The sequence below is a fragment of the Dryobates pubescens genome, chromosome 5, assembly GCF_014839835.1.
Source record: "Dryobates pubescens isolate bDryPub1 chromosome 5, bDryPub1.pri, whole genome shotgun sequence".
Classification (NCBI taxonomy): Eukaryota; Metazoa; Chordata; class Aves; order Piciformes; family Picidae; genus Dryobates; species Dryobates pubescens.
The window spans coordinates 41,158,651-41,180,575 of NC_071616.1; the positions used below are offsets into that span (position 1 = coordinate 41,158,651).

At 40.8% G+C, this 21,925-nt stretch overlaps 1 protein-coding gene across 2 annotated transcripts in view; it reads left to right on the plus strand.

Annotated features, from left to right (window-relative positions):
* The window catches only part of HEATR5A (HEAT repeat containing 5A), a 74,865-nt gene that overhangs the window by 30,353 nt on the left and 22,587 nt on the right, over positions 1–21,925 (plus strand). For both annotated transcript variants that reach the window (XM_054162095.1, XM_054162096.1), the window contains exons 12-22: positions 2,352–2,463; positions 3,652–3,804; positions 4,924–5,023; positions 5,855–5,964; positions 12,073–12,236; positions 13,440–13,615; positions 15,454–15,559; positions 17,336–17,526; positions 17,965–18,124; positions 20,038–20,227; positions 20,797–20,966. In XM_054162095.1, the coding sequence (XP_054018070.1) occupies positions 2,352–2,463; positions 3,652–3,804; positions 4,924–5,023; positions 5,855–5,964; positions 12,073–12,236; positions 13,440–13,615; positions 15,454–15,559; positions 17,336–17,526; positions 17,965–18,124; positions 20,038–20,227; positions 20,797–20,966 (1,632 nt within the window). The remainder of the gene's footprint in view (positions 1–2,351; positions 2,464–3,651; positions 3,805–4,923; positions 5,024–5,854; positions 5,965–12,072; positions 12,237–13,439; positions 13,616–15,453; positions 15,560–17,335; positions 17,527–17,964; positions 18,125–20,037; positions 20,228–20,796; positions 20,967–21,925) is intronic.

Here is a 21,925-nt window from a genome sequence, read left to right on the forward strand (position 1 = left end):
TGTGATGAGTGCTAACAGTTCTACACCACCACGCCTTAACAGGCAGTTCTCAATTTGCAAAGTCCCAACTGCTGATGTAAAGGTTAAAACAAACAAACAAACAAAACCCCAACACTCTTTTTCTTAGCTTTTAAAACCTTTTCCTCATGATTACTGAGGGAACAGAATGAAGATTGTTTGCCCACTTCTCTAGATAAGAAGTGATTTTCAAATGCTATACCCCTAAGCAGAGAAACCTAATTCTTAACAAAGATTTATTTTAGAGGCATAGAAACAGGATGAAACAGGGCCTGGAGGAGGTATGGGAGGGCATTTAAATGTTTGGGAGAAACACTGCGTTCTGTACTAAGCTGGCGGTGGAAAGAACAGAGGAGCTAACAAAAGCCCTTTTCCATTCTCCCCTAGGATCACTGCCAGATTCCAGACTAGCTCCTCTTGTGAGGAGCTGAAAGAGTACAGTATTAAGTAGAGCAGTTTTGAAAAGGAAGTATCAAGTGCAGACAGTAGTGACCTGGACATAAGCTGGTTTATATCATTCACTTTCCTTTGATAAAGTTGCAGGTGGAACTTAGTCAAGAAAACAAATTAGTTGGTGGGTTTATATATATTTAGCATGTCCTACTATTGTTTATACTTCAAGAAAGTCCTTCAAAAATAAGACATTTCTCCTAGTACACAGAGAGAAAAAAATGGCAGAAACCTTAACATGAATTTCTTTCTAGAAGTTAAGTGATTTTTTGATAGTGTAATTTAGCAAGAGTACTGTTTTGGTTTAGAATGAAATATTTCATGTCTGTCAGTAATTCATAAAACAAAATGTCTCCAGTTGCAGCCACCTGGTAGCATTGTGGAGTTGGGGAAACCTGGCATTTTTCTGGCTGTTAATATTTAATCAAGTTTTGGAAGTGCACAAATTTCAAACTTTGATGAAGCAAACTTTCACATGCATATTGTCACGGCATTTTATAAGTGTGCAAATAAATTTTAGGAGGGTGTTGTCTATAAATCATAGTGTACAAAACAAATGATAGAAGGATGTTGTCTATACTGAGGCTTTTAATCATATTCTTGATAATGGCACTTGTAATACTTACAAATAAGCAGCTTGGTTTGGTGACCAGACATAATGCAAGATGTTAGAAATCTGTTTGGACATAGCTGGGGTTGTTCGGCCTAAAGAAGAGAAGATTCTGGGGGGACCTTAGAGGTGCCTTCCAATACCTGAAGGGATCCTACAGGAAGGCTGCAGGAGGACTTTTAAGGGTGTCTAGCAGTAGGAAAAGGGGGTTTTAAACTGAAGGAGGGCAATTTTAGAATGGATCTTAGGAAGAAGTTCTTCAGTACAAGAGTGGTGAGACTCTGAAATAGGGTGCCCAGGGAGGTTGTGGATGCCTCCTCCCTGGGGCCAGGCTGTATGGGGCCTTGAGCAGCCAAGCCTAGTTGAGAGGTGTCCTTTCTCATGGTGGGGAAGTTGGAATAGACTTTTTGGAGCCCTATCCCTGGAGGCTTTTAAGGCCAGGCTGGATGTGGCTCTGAGCAACATGATCTAGTGTGAGGTGCCCCTGCCCGTAGCAAGGGGGTTGGAACTAGATGATCCTTGAGGTCCCTTCCAACCCTGACAATTCTGTGATTCTATGATCTCTAAGGTCCCTTTCAACCCATGCCATTCTATGATGCTATAAAGCCACTTGCAGAATTCTTTCTGCACTTGAGGCCACACAGTGGTAATTGTCCATGGACGCAGTGTGTGTTCCTCCATAGAAATTCTACGTAGCTTGTGCTGCAGGTTGTCACCTTGTGTTTAGCCCACAATAGCAGATGTGTGCAGTTATTGCAGAGAAGCTAAAACAGGAATAATTCTTACCATACTGTTCTAACTTGTTTGTCTAGTCATACAGTTAGCTGATTTAAAATCTGTCAGAGAGAATGATAGACTTCATTCTACAAGGATAAAAAGATTATTACCTTCCTCACTGCTTCTTCTGAGCACTAAATCCCTAAGTCTTATGCCATCCTTTTTTCTGCACAGTGACAAAACCAGAATATCAGAATATTTCTATCCTTGCAATGCATATTCCTGTGAGAACTACCAGCTGTAATTTACTGCTGATAAAAGGAATCAAAGCAGCAAAGTCACTTAACTAGTACCCCACAGGACTGTTGAAGCTGTCCCTAGCTAGTTCTGAAGTCAGACATTGCAACCTCATGAGCCTGAGTATATTGCCATAGTGTGAGTGAAGGTGACATTTTGTTTGGGGGCACTGCAAGAGGATTAAGTAACACAACAAATAGCAGTGAAAAACATAGGTTAGTTACTAAGATGCTGATGCTCTTTCTCTTTAACTTTGCAGGTGATCATGGCAGTAGCGGAGGATTTGTTGTGTTCTGCTTCTCAGAACAGTCGCATTTCGCTGCAGCGGACGCAGGCTGGATGGCTGTTGATAGCTGCCCTCATGACATTAGGTAGCAGCTTTCTGCAATTTTTAACTGTATTAAGTTGTTTTGTGTTCTGCCTTTAACTTTAGGTCTTTGGATGTTTCATTTAATTTACCACTGCATAATAATTCTAAGAAAAACCCCCAAAGTGCTAATCGGAATCTTCAGGAAAAAAAACCTTCATCAAATAAAAATGTAGTTTCTTTCACATTTGTTATTAGTTCATTGCATGGAAATCAGTGTTCATTGTCTGGAAATCAGTGACTGAGTGGTACTGCTATGAATTAAATGCAGAAGATGAAATTCAAAGTCAGTCTCACCAAATGTCTTTATGGTCATGAAGAATTATACTAATATTTTTCAACATCTCTCCCAGCACAAAATGAGCTAATAATTTTTATTTCCCTCTTACATTTTCCCTCTTTATTTCCCCTCTTTTTATTTCCCTCTTTTATTTCCATCTTGCAGAACTCTTGAGATTTATTAGTGGTCAGATTGTTGCCTATGATCACTAAATCACTAATGAAGAATGTAGTTTATGTGGTTTGTTCATATTTTTAAGGCATTTTTCATGTTTTTCAGCTCACAGGTTTTTGTTAGGTTAGGGAAAACAAAGCTTGTGCATTAACCTCTAACAAGGACACAGTCTCAAGCTGTGCCAGGGGAAGTTTAGGCTCAAGGTGAGGAGAAAGTTCTTCACAGAGAGAGTCGTTAGCCATTGGAATGGGCTGCCCAGGGAGGTGGTGGAGTGACCGTCCTTGGAGGTATTCAAGAGGGGATTGGATGTGGCACTTGGTGCCATGGTTTAGTAGTCATGAGGTCTTGGGTGACAGGTTGGACTTGATGATCCTTGAGGTCTCTTCCAACCTTATTGATTCTATGATTCCAACCTTACTGATTCTGATTCCAACCTTATTGATTCTATGAAATGTTTCCTTATCTCAACATCACTACTACATCTCATTTTTTATGCTAGTGACCCACAGGGTCTGTACTTAGGAATTGTAGCTGGCTTAGTGGCATACTAACAGTGGGCTCGTAGTCAGGCATGAAAATGGAGTACCAAGACAATAAATATTTGAGAAAGAACATAGGAGAAGGCTGGGAATGTAGCATAAAATTTTGTCCACAGCTGTAAAGATTCTTTGAACATAGGAAAAAGAACCAAAGAGAGAAACTAATTTTCTGAATCCTTAACGTTGTCAACGCTTCTAGGTCCTGCAGTTGTCCAACACCATCTGCCACGAATGCTGTTACTGTGGAGGTGCATCTTTCCAGCATCTCCTAAAGACCTAGAAACAGAGAAGACACGAGGAGATTCATTTACATGGCAAGTAACACTGGAAGGTCGTGCTGGTGCTCTCTGTGGTAAGTGGGTTTTGCTGTGTCATGCTCTGCATATTTATAGTTGGGCTCTTTATTCTTCCTTTTGAAAGAACAAAGATACTTCATAGTGGTTTTTTTCCACTGGATGTCAAAATATTTACCCACTTCCCAACATAAATGCTTGTGTAGGTCATACACATATATGGGGTTTATTTTTGGTAAAAACCAGCCAAACAAAAACCCTCACAGGGTTTTCCCCCTTCTTTTAATCAGTTGGTTTCCAAGCAGTGAATGATAGCAGGAATGTTGCTTCCCTCCTCTCTTTTAACATATGTATTACAGTAATGAATGAAAACTCAAACCCCAGGGTATGCTCGGTTGTTTATACAGTCTATTATATTCAGTAAATAGCAGTTCTGTTTCCTAATAGGTCACTTAATGTAAGCAAAACAGAAATGTCACTCAGACACATTTGTGACAGTGAGAAGACACAGGTAAAAATGGCAACAAGGAAGTTTTAATTCTCAGCCAGTAATTTGCTGCTGTCTGCAGTTTTCATCATGATCTATTGTAGAATTTGGGCTTCCAGGGGAAGGATGACACCAGTGATCTTCAAATACTTAATGTGTTTCAGTCAAGTATTCTAGAGTACTAAAAGGTCCATTGCATGGCAGAAATGTGAACCCTAGTACAGTAATCACCACTCTCTCTTGCTGTTAAAATCTGTCAGAATGTGTGGAGTTCAGTAGTAACCACTTAACTGTTAATTTTATTCTTTTGGGGGTGGGGAGGATGGGATAGGTCTTTAATACTATACACTGGCCCTGGATGTGTTCCTGTGCAGCCTGCTCTAGATGATCCTGTTCTGGCAAGGGGTTGGACTTGATGATCTCAGGAGGTCCCTTCCAACCCCTACATTCTGTGATATATGCAATAAAAAATCAAAGTATAAATGTGCAAGCTGAGACTCCAAACCAGTGCATCTGTGCTTTTTACATTTGAGATTTTTATCAGTTGCTTAAATTATTCATCAAAATATTGTAATAGGATTTTTTTGCATGCTTTCTTCTGTGTTATTGGTGAGTTAGTAATGTGATTACTTCACTAATGTGGTGTATTTTTCCTCTAGATGTCTCACACTGAGTTAAATTCTTTTTCTAGCTATCAAAAGCTTTGTTTCTCACTGTGCTGGTCTGCTTACGGATGAAGTTGTTCAGAGACTTCTTCCTCCTCTTCCAAGTGCTGTTGATTTGTTGACACAGTAAGTGTGTGGAAGGGGGGGGGGGGGCAGAAACCACAAAAGAAAAGTTAAATGAAATTCTGGGTTTGAGTTAAATGAAATTCTGGCTACAGAGTTCCTTTATTGGATTGTATTTTATTTAATGCACTTTCTAAAGAACTTTCTTTTTGAGGCACAAAAATTAGAGTGTAAAATCCATCTGTACAGTTAAAGACTTTAGCTGGCAGATGATCTGTGTCTTGCAGATTCCTGTGTCATGTGAAAAAAAAAAGCTGTGAAAGAAATTGTGGGTTTGTTAAATGAGCGTTTTCATCCTGCTTTTGTAATCAAACATAGGTTGGTGTAGATGATCTCTAAGGTCCCTTCCAACCTAAGCCACTCTATGATTGGTGTTTAGGCATGGTCATTTTTTTATAAAATAATAAACTAAGTTAAATAATAGACTTGGACAAAAGGTTCTAGACATGGGCATATTTGTGTCTATATATTCACAGCTAATCTGGAAAGGCTTTTATAACTTTTACATTTCTGCCTTCTGTGTAGTGATTTAATATATCTGGGGTCTAAACTCACGGAGACATCCACAAAATGTTAATTGTAATACATATAGATGCAATCTCAGGACATAGAAACCCTTGTTTATTTGCCTAGTATTAAGTAAGAATAATGACTGGCAATGAAGAACAGGTGAAATAAATGGGTTTGCTTCTGCTCTTGGCAATACAAATCAAAGCTGTGCTTAACAATATGAGTAGATTTAAAAAGTGCACTGTAGAGCGGTACAAATCAAACCAGAGTGCTGCATAATGCTTCAAGTCTTTAACATCTCTGATGTGCTTTTTGTACTTAAAGGCTTTCCTCAATATACAAATCATATGGAAATGCTTTAAAAACACCCTCGACGGTTTACAGACATAAACTCTATGAATTACTAGCAGTATTGCCTCCAAAGACCTATGAAGGTATGTATCTCCTTAAAAAGAGAAATCCACTCAAAGTACCACAAGTTCATTTTAAAGTTTATGTTCAAGTTATATTCAGCCAGCAAGAATTAGTTTCACATCTTCTAATAGACAGATTTTATTACCTTTGCTTGTATTTCATGAAATTAGAGTGAAGTCACTGTGGTTTTGGAAAGCTGTTTGGCCTGTAGCAGGAAAAGTGATTGTCCCTCTGTGATCAGCACTGGTGAGGCCACACCTTGAGTATTGTGTTCAGTTTTGGGTCCTTCACTGCAAGAAATAATTGAGGCCCTGGGATGAGCCCAGAGAAATGCAACAAAGCTGATGAAGTGTCCAGAGAATATATTTTTGCTGAGGAGCGACTGAGGGAACTGGGGTTGTTTAGATTGGAGAAGAGGAGGCTGAGGTGAGGAGGAGATCTTGCTCTACAACTACCTAAAAGGAAGTTGCAGCAAGGTGGGTGTTGGTCTCTTCTCTTTAGTAACATTGTAGTGGTAGCACAAGAGGAAATTACCTCAAGTTGCACCAGGGAAAGTTTGGGTTGAATATTAGAAGAAACCACTGAAAGGATTCTGGAACACCAGAATAGGCTAAGGGTCATGGTTTATCATAGAACTTGGTAGAGTTAGTTAATGGTTGGAACTGATGATCTTATAGGTCTTTTCCAAGCAAAATGATTCTATGATCTTTTTTTCTCCTTTCCCATTACGAATACAGGCATTGAATCCTAAATTCTTAGTGTAGAGTCCATTGAAAAAAATTGCTTGCTTCAAGTAGACTTAAGGAGAAATTAATCTGGTCATGTGCAGAGAGTAGATTAGAAGTTTGTATCTAAAGAGTAATTTCAACAAAACCTCTGGATAGACTTATTTTCCTGTAGCAGAAGCAGAACATAGCTAGGACTATTTAAAATGTAATCCTTTAACCCAGTAACTATCCCCTGTAGTTAGATAGGTCGAACAGTTCTGCTAAAACATTAAACACCTTTCTCATATTTGAATTGTTTGCTTGGAGTATTCTATGGACTAAGTAAGGAAGCAGAGTGGTTTTGACACTTGACAAACAGTGAATTGGCTGTGTCCTGTGTATCATGGAGGGAATCCTCACTCAAATATCTGCTCCATCTAGTGGTAACTGCTAAGTGAATCTTCATAAGGACAAATCCCTGACCTTTGACTTAAAGCTGTTGTCACTTTAGAAGTCTCTGGGTAACATTTGAAGCATAGGGTATAATATTCATTTATGACTTGGTCATAAAAGACTGAAAATGATGCCTCCATTCCTTAGAACAAGTGGTTATTTTCTTTTTGTTGGTTTGGTTTGGTTTTGTTTCAGGGTTGATTTATAGAATGCAAATATTTGGGCATGTGTGGATTTGGCAGTTGTGATTTTTTTGCACGTGGTCTTAACTACGTTGAAAAATAGACAGCATTTTCCAGTGTGACCTGCAAATCTGACTTCTTTGATAAAGCATCCTAGCTGAAGATTCTGCACTGTAAAACAAATAAAGAAAGAAAAAGCTTAAAAGGTTTGCTATAAATGAGTGGCGACCTTGCTGAAAGCAATGTCAATGGCCTTAGAATCAAACCAGTAATTTGACAGGTGTAGTCTCAGAGTTGTCCACCTCTTGTAATGCAGCAGTATGAGAGTGAGGAAAGGATGGAAATGCATTTATTACCAGAGCTCATTTTCTAGATCTGTTCTGTATTTTAACAATTTAAAGTTAGATAAATGAATAAATAAAAATGAGGTAAAGGTTGAACCACGTAGCATTCCTTCCCTGTTGTTTCCATTATTGTGACAGCTTCATGCAGGGGCTGTATGTCTTTGCTAGTTCTAGGAAATATTTGGAAAATACTGCCAAGAGTAAAATAATAAAAGAAATCATTATTATTAAGAATATAAAAATAAAACATAAATTAATTATTGGGACACAGGATTCTTTTTTTAATGTCTAATTTTAATCATTATCATTAGGAAGAGTATGAGGGATGCCCTTGTGCTGCACAGCCTGGCACACTTTTTGCATGGCTCAGAGTGACACACTGAATGAGAAGAGTCCAGAGAAGAGCAACAAAGTTGGTGAGGGGTTTGGAACACAAGCCCTATGAGGAGAGGCTGAGGGAGCTGGGGTTGCTTAGCCTGGAGAAGAGGAGACTCAGGGGTGACCTTATTGCTCTCTACAACTACCTGAAGGGAGGTTGTAGACAGGTGGAGGTTGGTCTCTTCTCCCAGGCAGCCAGCACCAGAACAAGAGGACACAGTCTCAGGCTGTACCAGGGGAGGTTTAGGCTGGATGTTAGGAAAAAGTTCTATACAGAGAGAGTGATTGCCCATTGGAATGGGCTGCCTGGGGAGGTGGTGGAGTCGCTGTCATTGAAGGTTTTCAGGAGAAGACTTGATGGGGTGCTTGGTGCCATGGGTTAGTTGTTTGGGTGGTGTTGGATTGGTTGATGGGTTGGATGCGATGATCTTGAAGGTCTCTTCCAACCTGGTTTATTCTATGTATTCTATGTATTCTAAGATTTCAACAGTTCATGGTTTTAATTATTTTCTTTTCAGTTTCTTTCATCTGGGTTGTTGGCCAGAGGCTAAAAATCTGCAACTCCTTGAGAAAATTAGCGATGGGGACGAATATTAGGAGTTGTAACTCAAGCTTTACTTAGCTTTTACTTGGCAATAATGTTCAAAGCTTGTTTTCCTTAGCACAAGAAGAACAAAACAAAATACCCAGCAAAATCAACAGTTTCAGACAGGTTCTTTATTGATAGCTCCAAGCCTCTTTCTCAATTCAAACTTTTAGATTTTTGAGGCCTGGGATATGAGAACTTGTTTAGGCTCTGCTTGGTCCATTTTTGCTGTCTTTCTGCCTCTCTGGATTCCTCTTACTGGTTTCTATCACTCCTAAAAGTCAGTATCTGCTTAAACAGCAGAAGTTTTTGAAGGCTTCCTGTGTGTCTGCAAGAGTGGAAGCTGGGTTTTTGAATTATTTCAGCAGTGACCTGAGAAGAATGGACCAGGTTAACCTGAACACCACTGAAATACCTTGGACTTGTTTTAGTTGCTGTCTTCCATCTGGTGTGAAAAGTTAAGACTTTGCAATTCAGCCAATCCGAAGTATGAACTTGTTAAGCCACAAAGAGCTGGCTCTGTTGCTAAGGTGATGATTCATACTTGTGACCATTTTCATGTCTCATTAGGTTTTGTGTATAATGTGTTTATATTTTTGACACAGAAACATTTATTTCCTGTGAGTCAATGTAAAAAAAGCCTAAATTATTATCATTATAATGTCCCATTTGAGAATTTCACACAAATAATTCCAGCAGTCTGAAAATTTGGTTATTGAGATTATTCGAATGTTGATGTTTTCTGTGGTCTGAAGTGAATGTGTTTTGTCAGGCAACTCATTAGGGTTCTTTTCATTCTTCATTCTTTTTGTGCTTGTTCTGTTCCACTCTCTAAACCATAAAATTGAATACAAGCAATTCACTTCTCATTCTTAATAGGATGAGATGAATAGCTGGAATGCTGGAACAGCATTCTGGCTCAACATTTTCGACTGCTTTACATTGGGATAATATTATGTGGCATGCTGAGGATGGCCAAGTATCTTGGGCCAAAATAAATGTTAATTTGGTTTAGAATTGCTGAGTATCTTCATTAAGGTCTATTTGAAAAGCTGTTTTCACAGAAAGGGGATTTTCAATAAATTATTTATTATTAATTACTGTGATAATGAAAGAGCAATTTCTAGTTGCTATTTTTAATTATTGGTTTTTCTAAAAGGCTCATTTTTTATCCTTTTCACACACTATCTGTGCATCTTGGAATGTATTTGATAGTGCTAATCTTTTGCATTTAAATTTGAGTTAAGATTTTGGACTTGCTAATTAGTCAGGGGGGCAGGCAGCAAAGCAGAAAGGCAGATGGGGCCAGGAGTTAGGGAGCTAGAGGGGAGGCAACTTTCTCAGAATGGATTGAAGATTCTGGAAGGGTAAAATAGCTGATGCAGCTACCAGCTCCAACTACACAAGTTGGTTCTGCTGAGAGCTCCAACTATAGAAGTGGTTCTGCTGCCAGCTCCAACTATACAAGTTGGTTCTGCTTCCAGCTTCAACTACACAAGTTGGTTCTGCTTCCAGCTCCAACTACACAAGTTGGTTCTGCTGAGAGCTCCAACTACACAAGTTGGTTCTGCTGAGAGCTCCAACTATAGAAGTGGTTCTGCTGCCAGCTCCAACTATACAAGTTGGTTCTGCTTCCAGCTTCAACTACACAAGTTGGTTCTGCTTCCAGCTCCGACTACACAAGTTGGTTCTGCTGAGAGCTCCAACTATACAAGTGGTTCTGCTGCCAGCTCCAACTATACAAGTTGGTTCTGCTGAGAGCTCCAACTATACAAGTGGTTCTGCTTGTGCTCATGAGGTGCTGCTGTTTTGTCCCACTATTTGGAACTTCTGCATGTTAAAAAATTATAAGCAGCTTTAGTGCAAACAGGTAATTATCTGATCATCTAACAACAAAACTGAAAGCAAAAAGATGGATGTGTGGAGTTAAACCCCGCTGAACGCTGGTATTTCCCAGCTCATGAGGACTTAACTTTGCAGTCTTAATGCTCTGAAGGCAAATTTTCATTTACATAACAGCTGGGTACATTTTTTTAACTTCAGTTCTGCAGTGTTTTTTCAACTGCCTTGTCACATGTGGTTCACCACTAAAAATGTTCTCTTGCTGCAGCAACTGTTTTAATAACCTGAAACGGTCTGGCTCAGAAAGCCTGATGTTTAAGTACAATACACAGTCTTGTTTGAAATCTTGTGTGTAAATATGTGTGAAGGTTTTAACTACCAGTGTAAATTATCATAATATCATAATGTAACCTACAACAAATTCCTTGTGTTTTGTGCTTGTAAAGTCCAAGAATTCCTGTATGGCTGTGCAATGGGCAGATGGGCAGAGTCCAATGGGATGGCATTTAACAAGTCCAAATGCCAGGTGCTGCACTTTGGCCATGGCAACCCCATGCAGAGCTACAGGCTGGGATCAGAGTGGCTGGAGAGCTGCCAAACAGAGAGGGACCTGGGGGTGCTGATTGACACCTGCCTAAACATGAGCCAGCAGTGTGCCCAGGTGGCCAAGAGGGCCAACGGCATCCTGGCCTGTATTAGGAATAGTGTGGCCAGCAGGAGCAGGGAGGTCATTGTGCCCCTGTACTCTGCATTGGTTAGGCCACACCTTGAGTACTGTGTCCAGTTCTGGGCCCCTCAGGTTAGGAAGGACATTGAGACACTTGAGCGTGTCCAGAGAAGGGCAACAAGGCTGGGGAGAGGCCTTGAGCACAAGCCCTATGAGGAGAGGCTGAGGGAGCTGGGATTGCTTAGCCTGGAGAAGAGAAGGATCAGGGGTGACCTCATTGCCCTCTACAACTACCTGAAAGGTGGTTGTAGCCAGGAAGGGGTTGGTCTCTTCTCCCAGGCAACCAGCACCAGAACAAGGGGACACAGTCTCAAGCTGTGCCAGGGGAGGTTTAGACTTGAGGTGAAGAAAAAGTTCTTCACTGAGCGAGTCATTTGTCATTGGAATGTGCTGCCCAGGGAGGTGGTGGAGTCACCGTCCCTGGAGGTGTTCAAGGGGAGATTGGACATGGCACTTGGTGCCATGGTCTAGTCGTGAGGTCTGTTGGGACAGGTTGGACTTGATGATCCTTGGGGTCTCTTCCAACCTTGGTTATACTGTGATACTGTGTAATACATTCTGCAACTTTAATTTTCAGGAAATAGAAGAAAATCTGGCTGTGCCTTGTAACTGCCTTTTCCCTCTACTTTAATTGTAAACAAAATTCACTTACTGATTAGCAGTTATATGACATTTCATGCCTTCTGTAAAGGTCAAGGTCTCTTCTTGAGCTTCTAAATTGCTGTAGGTGCTTAGTTTACTTATCATAGGTAGTGCTCTATTGATTTCTGTAGCAAGATTGTTCTCCCATTAACTGAAGACTTTAAGAAAATATTAGGTGGGTGTTACTATTTCAGTATAAATATCTTGCTCCCAGAGTTGCTTGTAGCAAGTAATTAACTGAACATTTTGAATATTTTTCTTTTAAAGGGAGCTTCTGTGCTGTTCTGAAGGAGTTAGTGACTGATTTGACTGTCCCTGATAGCCAGATCGATACCTCTACATTCTTGCTTCCACCCCTTTGTCACGAGAATGATCTCCTTTTACTTGGTCCCTTACTGCAGGAGACTGACCACCGATTTATTGAAGAGCAGGTACATCTTGATCTAATATAATGATGGTGTATTTTCATACAGTTATAGTTATTTGGGTCAGTGCTGCTTTTGACTTGGTCAAAAATCTTGTGAGGATCAATAAAGCAAAGTGTAAGGTACTGCACCTAGGCTGGGGCAATTCTAGATCTCACTACAGGTTGAGGAATGATGGAATTGAGATCAGCCCTGCAGAGAGGACTTGGGGTGCTGGTATGTGAGATGCTGGATATGAGCCAACAAGTTGCACTTGCAGCACAGAAGGCCAATGGCATCCTCGCAATGGCATCAAAAGTGTGGCCAGCAGATGGAGAGTTCATTCTGCTGCTTTACTCTGCTCTGGTGAGACCTCACCTGGAGTTCTGTGTCCAGTTCTGGAGCCTTCAATACAGGAAGGACCAGGACGTGATGGAGTGGGTCCAGAGGAGGGCTGTGAAAATTATTAGGGGGCTGGAACACCTCTGGTATGAGGACAGGCTGAAGGATCTGGGGTTGTTCAGCCTGGAGAAGAGAAGCTTCCAGGGAGACCTAATAGCAGCCTTCCAGTACCTGAAGAAGGCCTCCAAGAAGGCTACAGAGGGACTACAGAAGAAGGCTACAGAGGGGGTTGGTCTCTTCTCCCAGGCAACCAGCACCAGAACAAGGGGACACAGTCTCAAGCTGCGCCAGGGGAGGTTTAGACTCGAAGTGAGGAGAAAGTTCTTCACTGAGCGAGTCGTTCATCATTGGAATGTGCTGCCCAGGGAGGTGGTGGAGTCACCGTCCCTGGAGGTGTTCAAGAGGAGATTGGACGTGGCACTTGGTGCCATGGTCTAGTCATGAGGTCTGTGGAGAAAGGTTGGACTTGATGATCCTTGGGGTCTCTTCCAACCTTAGTTATACTGTGATACTGTTTACAAAGGCCTGTAGTGATAGGATGAGGGGCAATGGTTTGAAATTAGAGTAGTTTTAGATTGTATGTTAGGAAGACGTTCTTTACCATTGGGGTGGTAGAACACTGGAATGGGTTGTCCAGGGAGGTAGTTGAGGCCCCATCCCTGGAGATAGTCAATGTGAGGCTTGACAGGGCTCTGAGCAACCTGATCTACTGGAGGATGTCCCTGCTCAGTGCAGGGGAGTTGGACTAGATGATCTTTGGAGGTCCCTTCCAACCTGAAATGTTCTATGATTCTAAAAATATGACTATCAGTTTTTTCCTTCTTACAGCTCCTTTTAGGTAACAGCATAACTGGTGGCAGCCTGGAGTATGACCCTTACTTAATTTATGAGAAAGTTGGAAAAGGTGATTCAGTACCAAAACCACTACCTCCTGTACTGTCTGTTATCAGTGCAGCCACTCGTCTGTTTGGAGTTATGTTTTCCCATGTAGCAGAATCTCACAGGTAAAGTAGTGACTGTAACTGTTGGGGAATTTGAGAGGTGCTAAAATGTGGTCACAGTGTTTGGACACAGAAGTAAACAATTCTGGAACAAAGTAGTGAATTGTATAAGTAAACCAGCTGAATAAGAAAATTCAGACTACTCACAAGAAGGACATCGAGACACTTGAATGTGTCCAGAGAAGGGCAACAAGGCTGGGGAGAGGCCTTGAGCACAAGCCCTATGAGGAGAGGCTGAGGGAGCTGGGATTGTTTAGCCTGGAGAAGAGGAGGCTCAGGGGTGACCTCATTGCCCTCTACAACTACCTGAAAGGTGGTTGTAGACAGGAAGGGGTTGGTCTCTTCTCCCAGGCAACCAGCACCAGAACAAGGGGACACAATCTCAAGCTGTGCCAGGGGAGGTTTAGACTCAAGGTGAGGAGAAAGTTCTTCACGGAGAGTCATTCGTCATTGGAATGGGCTGCCCAGGGAGGTGGTGGAGTCACCATCCCTGGAGGTGTTCAAGAGGAGATTGGATGTGGCACTTGGTGCCATGGTCTAGTCGTGAGGTCTGTGGTGACAGGTTGAACTCGATGATCCTCGAGGTCTCTTCCAACCTTAGTGATGCTGCGATAATGGATAACAATAATGTGACGTGGACTACTCATGGTTCAGTTACTCACAGTGAAAAGGCACATCCAGCAAGAGGTTACTGTCATACATTCTGTTGAACACGAAAAATAATGTCTCAGAGTGGCAGTATTTTTAAGAGATATTACACAATTAGTGCTTAATTACTAAATGCCTTAGAACCAAAAAAGGACAAAGGGGTTAGGAAGCTGCAGAAAAATTCAACCCTTATCCTGCCTCATTCCTAATAAAAAGTGGATGGAAGAAACAGGAGTGTGTGTCTTAACAGAGTTTTGTCAAGGAACAAGAAAGCTTGGAAGAGATCACAGACTCCTCCTGTTTTTTATGTCTATGTATGCATCTTCCTGCTGCAGAAATGGCAGTTTGGTTTGTTTCATGTTTCTAAGCATGCTGGTTGCTGAGGCGTGAAATTCCTCAAGATTTTTTGCGTGCTGTTCCTTATTTTGTGTGCTGCTGGGAATTTTCTTCAGTGAAGCAATAAAGCAAATCAATAACTTTGAAATGAAACAACTTTATATTTTCAAAGCCAACTGTAGTAAGGCCTCAGATCATGATCATTATCAGTGGTGAAGGTTTTGTAATTTCCAGTGAGGGATGAGTGCTTAGCATCCCAGTCCTGATGTCACAGGATCACAGGGTGTTAGGGGTTGAGAGGGACCTGTCTTCACTGCTTAGAATGCTCAGGATGTTTGTAATCCCAAGACAGCTTTTTGGTATGGACATACCTGCCAATAAAATTGCCACAAGCTTCATGATATGTTCTTCTGCCCTGCATTTAGTTCCTTATTCTATCTTCAGTGAGTGATGGTTCTGTTTGGGCTTTTTGCGCCTACTGTCACCAGGTTGCTGGTTGGTTTTCTTCCCTTCTTTCTCAAGATCTGAACTCATTGCTGCAGACAACTGCATTTGCTTTTGCTTTTTCTTTTCCTTCCTCCTTTCTTGTCAGTCAAAATGCATCATTGCCATACACAGTTTCTTTTAATAACATCTAATGTACTTAGCTGTGAATACATGGTACAAGGAAACAAAGGCAAAAAGTTGTGTTCACAGCATAATTACTTATTCTAATATGAATACAAAGATGGTTTGTAGGAGACAGACCAGCCACCTGAAGGAAAATGCTCAAGAATTAGGATAATCTATTTTTCCCACCCTGTTTCTCTGTTTCTTTGATTGTTAATTCTGTGGTTTATTTCTTGGTTTTGTTTAAGGCTCCAAGTGCTGGAACAGTTGTTGAATTCCATAAAGCAAGCAAAAGGATCGCGGCAACAAATAGTACAACTAAATGTTGTGTCAGCCTTTTCTATTTCCTTAAAGGTAACTCCCTCCTCTGCTTCTCTGTTACTAACACCTGGCATCTGTTGGTTCAAACACGACTGAAGAGTTGTTTTTCTTGTTTTGATGAACAGTCAGGGTGAAGATCAGTCCTGTTTCCTGTGATAACCTGTTGTTTTGTGATGTTACAGTTTTCTCAGGTGCTGAAGAGTCACAGTTTAATTATTCCTTTCGTAATATTAAAGGGCTGGGGAAACCCATTCTAGCAGACTGTCATCCACACTAGTGTATGTAATTGTAATTCAAATAGGAGAGAGATGGGAAAATTCTCTTGGTATCGTTTCTGCTTTTATTAGTGTGTCTCTCATATTTCTTACTGTATGAATAAGTAATGACTGGTAAAGCAATCTCACACCTATGTGCCCTTTATTGCTTTTCTCTGATGCTTTACTTGTATTTTTCTCTGTTTCTGTGCAGTTTGCATTCTTCCTTTCTTAGGCTTTCTTAAAACTAAGGCAAAACGGTTTTGGAATAGACAAAATCTTCCAATGTAAAACATGGGCTGGAGGGGAAGTTGTATGAGGAAAGGCTGAGGGAGCTGGGGTTGTTCAGCCTGGAGAAGGGGAGGCTTGGAGGGGATGTTAGAACTCTACAATTACTTAAAAGGAAGTTGTAGCCAAGTGGGTGGTCAGGCTCTTCTCCCAGGCAACTTTGACAGGACAAGAGGGCATGGTATGAAGCTGCATCAGGGGAGGTTTAGGTTAGATATTAGGAAGCACTTCCTGACAGAAAGGCTGATTATGCACTGAAATGGACTGCTGAGGGAGGTGGTGGAGTTGCCATCATTGGAGGACTTTATGAAAAGATTGTATGTTGCACTTGGTGACATGGTTTAGCTGATGTGGTGGTGTTAGGTCATAGCTGGACTTGATGATCTTGGAGGTCTTTTCCAGCCTCAATAATTCTGTGTGATTCTGCATGTGGTTTATATTTGGGGTGCATTTAATACAAAAGATATCCAGACAGACTGAAAGTTGGTGCTATTCAGTCTGGAGAAGAGAAGGCTCTGAGGAGACCTTATTGTGGCCTTCCAGTATCTGAAGGAGGCCTACAGGAAAGCTGGTGAGGGACTTTTAGGATGTCAGGTAGTGATAGGACTAGGGGGAATGGAGCAAAACTAGAAATGGGTAGATTCAGATTGGATGTTAGGAAGAAGTTCTTCACCATGAGCGTGGTGAGACACTGGAACAGGGAGGTGGTAGAAGCCTCATCCCTGGAGGTTAAAAACCTTAAAAAGGCCAGGCTGGATGTGGTTGTGAGCAACCTGCTCTAGTGTGAGCTGTCCATGCCCATGGCAGGGTGGGTTGGAACTCGATAATCCTTGAGGTCCCTTCCAACCCTGACAACTCTATGGATCTATGATTCTGTGACTGCTGTAGCTTTTGCTCATGATCTTTTTTAGTTGGATTGGGATTTTTTTTATGTGTCATTACTCTTTTCACTCATTTTCTTCTAGTTACTGGTTTGTGAATTGATGCTAGTGTGTTGATCTGTTGGGTTCTACTGCAGTTGGTCCAGTATGTCTTTTAAGATTTTATGATTTTAATCAGACTGTAGATATTATAATGTTACACTGTGATGTACACTCATAGGGAATTAGACTTCTAGTTCTCAAAACAGCAAACTAAAATAAGGAGTTCCTCATATAAAAGGTGATGAAAATCAAATACCCTCTTCAGGTCTTGTAGTTTTTGCACAAGTGACAGAAAACCACATTCTGATTACTGTACTTTTTTCCTATTTAATATATATTTTTAGCACTTGGCTACCTGCAAAGGAAGTTTAGGTCCAGAAGAAGTTCGAAGGTCTGCCCTGACATTGGTAATGGGTGCCTTGGAAAGCAATAATCAGCTCCTAAGATGTGCTGCTGCAGAGTGTTGGGCCAGATTGGCACAGGTGGTTTCTGACAGTGCCTTCACTGCTGGCTTAGCACAAGTCAGTTTTGATAAGTAAGTTTCAAAACTCTGGTAAGTGACTGACTTTATAGAAATGTTTGAGAAATCTGCTGGCCCTTCTGATGATAATTTTTAAGAGCTCATTTTCTTCATTAATTTGGTGTCACTTCAAAATAAGCAGAAAAAAAACCCACACTGCCTGACTTCTGCACTTGCTTCTTAGTTTTGCTGATCTGTGAGAGGGTTGTTGAAATAAACATGTAGGTTTTCAAGCAAACTAAACTGTCTGCTGCTCCAGCAACGCAATTGAAGTATATCTAAAATATTTTCAGTCCTTCCTTCAGGTAAGTTATCTTAGACTTGGAATTTTGGCAATATAAGTATCTAATATTTTGCTCATCATATTCCAGAAATACCATTTGTAGATGTGCTTGCTACATAGTATCATTCTTGGTGATTACACTAACAGCTTTGTTTCCTCGTGTTTAATAGGTTAAAATCTGCCAGGGATGTAGTATCAAGAACAGGTCATTCTTTGGCTCTGGGATGCCTGTATAGGTACCTAGGAGGAATAAGTTCTACTCAGCACCTAAATGCATGTGTTGGAATCCTATATACTTTATCTCAGGACAGTACTTCTCCTGATGTACAGGTACTTGCCACTTACCTAAAAATGTTATGTCAGAAATAAACTGCTTTATACTCCACAGTATAACTTTTTTCTTCTAAGAATACCACTTCACAACCTCTTGGGCATACCATACAGGTGATGGCCAGTAAATAGAATCATAGTATAGTATCAGTCAGGGTTGGAAGGGACCACAAGGATCATCTAGTTCCAACCCCCCCTGCCATGGGCAGGGGCACCCCACACTACATCAGGCTGGCCAGAGCCTCATCCAGCCTGCTCTTAAACACCTCCAGGGATGGGGCCTCAACCACCTCCTTGGACAACCCATTCCAGGGCTTCACCACTCTCATGGGGAAGAACTTCCTCCTCACCTCCAGCCTAAATCTCCCCACCTCCAGCTTCATTCCATTCCCCCTAGTCCTATCACTTCCTGAGATCCTGAGAAGTCCCTCCCCAGCCTTCTTGTAGGCCCCCTTCAGATACTGGAAGGCCACAATTAGGTCACCTCAGAGCCTTCTCTTCCCCAGACTGAACAGCCCCAACTCCTTCAGTCTGTCCTCATAGGAGAGGTGCTCCAGCTCTCTGGATCATCCTTATGGCCCTTCTGTGGTTAATGGTTAAAGAAGGTGGGGAAAAAAAAGCCCTGAAACTAGGAGGACCCAGTTTACTTGAAATACCACAGCCTTTGCTCAAAATCCATCTCCCAAGCAAGAACTATGATGAGATATGGGAGGTTCTTATGTAATGAGCCTGATAAATATATTCTGACTTTAAAAACTATATCTGCAGTTTCAGGAATTCATTAATTTCACGTTCATTTCTCTCTTGACTAGATAGTACTCAGCTTTTTTGTGTTCATGTCAATTTTTGTCTCTGCTATGCTGTTTACCTTGCAGCATTTTTAGTGACTGGTTATGTAGTCAATAACAGGGATTGGTAGACTGACTGCTGTAGAAATTGTTCCACATACAAGATGTGACAAGTGATTGACCATTGGAATGGGCTGCCCAGGGAGGTGGTGGAGTCACCATCACTGGAGGTGTTTAGGAGGAGACTTGATAGGGTGCTTGGTTGCATGGTTTAGTGGATTAGATGGTGTTGGGTGACTGGTTGGACTTGATGATCTCAAAGGTCTTTTCCAACCTGGTTAATTCCATTCCATTCCATTCCATTCCATTCCATTCCATTCCATTCCATTCCATTCCATTCCATTCCATTCCATTCCATTCTTGAAGGTCTCTTCCAACCTGGTCTATTCCATTCCATTCCATTCCATTCCATTCTTGAAGGTCTCTTCCAACCTGGTCTATTCCATTCCATTCCATTCCATTCCATTCCATTCCATTCCATTCCATTCCATTCCATTCCATTCCATTCCATTCCATTCCATTCCATTCTGCATTTCTGTGTGGGTAAAACTGTTACCTATTAGAATAACTTTAAGAGACATTGATGGTATTGCACATAATTGTCTAAATCTCAGTTAAAGATTTTTTTAAGCTTCATCTGCAGTGTCTTTACACAGAGAACTCTTATGTTGACATGAAACAGATGTGGTTATGGGGAGCCTAAACCAAAATATTGCTTTAGCAGCTCTGTAATATTTGTTCACAATTTTCTTGTTGCACATGGAACTACAACAAATTTTACAAGTAGTAGAATGTATCTGAGGACTAATAATCTCTAATTAATTGGATGAGTATTTTTTTAATCAACAATGACAACTTTTAAATGGTTCTTTCATTGAATGACTTATTAAGTGTCAGTTTATTAATTTTGCTTCCTACAGCCTCTCCATTTGCTGCTTTGGAACTTAAAAGCACCACTTTTATTACTCTGAATTACTGAATTTCACTGGGACAATCAAATTTCAAAAGCATCTGGGGTTTATTCTATCACATAGATGTTACATAACTGCTTTTCTTATTTTACAGGCATGGGCACTGCACTCTCTGTCCCTAATAGTAGATTTAGCTGGCCCCTTGTACCATGTGCATGTGGAACCTACCTTATCTCTCGTTCTCATGTTATTGTTGACTGTGCCTCCTGCTTATGCTGAAGTTCACCAAAGCCTTGGTCGGTGTTTAAATGCACTTATTACCACACTGGGCCCTGAGCTGCAAGGTATGCCACATACAATATCATCAGCTTTGTTTGGTTTAGCCACAAATTCACTAAGCATTGAATATGTAATTCACATTTTTGTCAACAAATAATTACATGCTAATTTTTTTTTCCTCAGAAGACAGTATTTTGCAGGCCAGGAGTTTATTCCATCAAGATTACAGGATGGGTAGTTTTCCAAAAATAGTGTCGCTTTTTGACATCTTTTCCTTTGTTTGATCTGGTTCTCTAAGCCTTGCCTTGAGCTGAAAATGCTAACAATTAGCATGAAAGCAGAAGGTATTCATATTTTAAGAGTTAAGAACCAATCTATGTCTTAATTGTGCTGCAGACATTTAAGATTTGCATCTAAATCAGCTTTGACATAAGTGGGCACTGAAATTTCCAGAGCACAATGTGACCATTATTCATTGATAGCTGAGTATAACACAGTTATAGAAAGTGTCCCTCAAGAAGATGAGAGTTAGGGGTGGCTCTGCAGAAAAATAGATTATCCTGTCTTGAACAATGAAGTGGGATGTTTTAAAAACAAATAACATGTTGGGGTTTTTTTCCTTCCCCATATATAGGCAGCAGTACAACAGTTTCAGCCTTAAGAACTTCCTGCCTCCTGGGCTGTGCAGTGATGCAGGATAATCCTGACTGCCTTGTTCAGGCTCAAGCCATCTCTTGCCTTCAGCAGCTTCACATGTTTGCTCCTCGACATGTTAACTTGTCTAGCCTTGTAAGCTGCCTGTGTGTAAGTATCCTTTTACTGGTCTATATCCTCCTCTTTTAAAACCTTTTGTTTAGAAATGCTTAAAAATGCAGATGCTTCTTTAACCAAAGAAAGTGCTCCTTGTGTAGGAGTGAGCTTTTCCATATTCTCCTACAGGCAACTCTCCTCTATTTGTATAGGGGTTTTTTTTAACTCCCCATTTACAAGATGGGCACATTCAGTAGAAACCCTGCCTTTTGAATTGCTTACATATGCATTCTGCTGCTCTTATTAAGGCCAGCTGTCTGGCAGGATATACCATCCATCACAACCTTGTGTTGGATTTTTACAAACTACTTTATGCTGGCCTTTTTGTCTTTTCTTCTGCTTTGTGTGTCTTAGGTGAAGGCTTGATGGGAAAACAAAGCAAATCTGTTTTAATTAATTACTGAGAAAATTTCTGTTTGGGTTTGTAGATTTCTCTATTTTGTGATTTCTGTAGCACTAATGCTTCAGAGTACTGGCTTCTTGGCAGTCAGCATAAAAATTCCTGACACACAAATAATAGTCAAACCAAGCCTTTGGCAGAAATACACAAAACTCTTTTTCAGCCCTCTCTGACACATAGGTGGGAGTTTGTGTTTGTTTGCTGGGGTATTTTCTTTCTCTTTCTGTTCTTTCTCTCTGTCTTTGAATAAATGCTGTTCTGAACCACAGCCCTTGGTGGGTTTTCAGGGGCTAGTTAGGGTGGTTTTTTGATGGGTTGTTTCTGATTTTCTGATTTTGTTTTTTTAAGTAAGGCCATCTAGCCTGCCTGCAAATCACAATAAAAACCCCACAGACAATAAAATATGGTGGTTGTTGGGTTTTTCTACTCTCTCTTATCTGTGTTAACACAGCTCTTGGGCACATCTTCTTCTGTGTACTGATGGTAACCATGTAGCATGGTTTAGATTTTATATAGTATGGAGTAGATTTTATATAAAGTTTAGATTATTGCC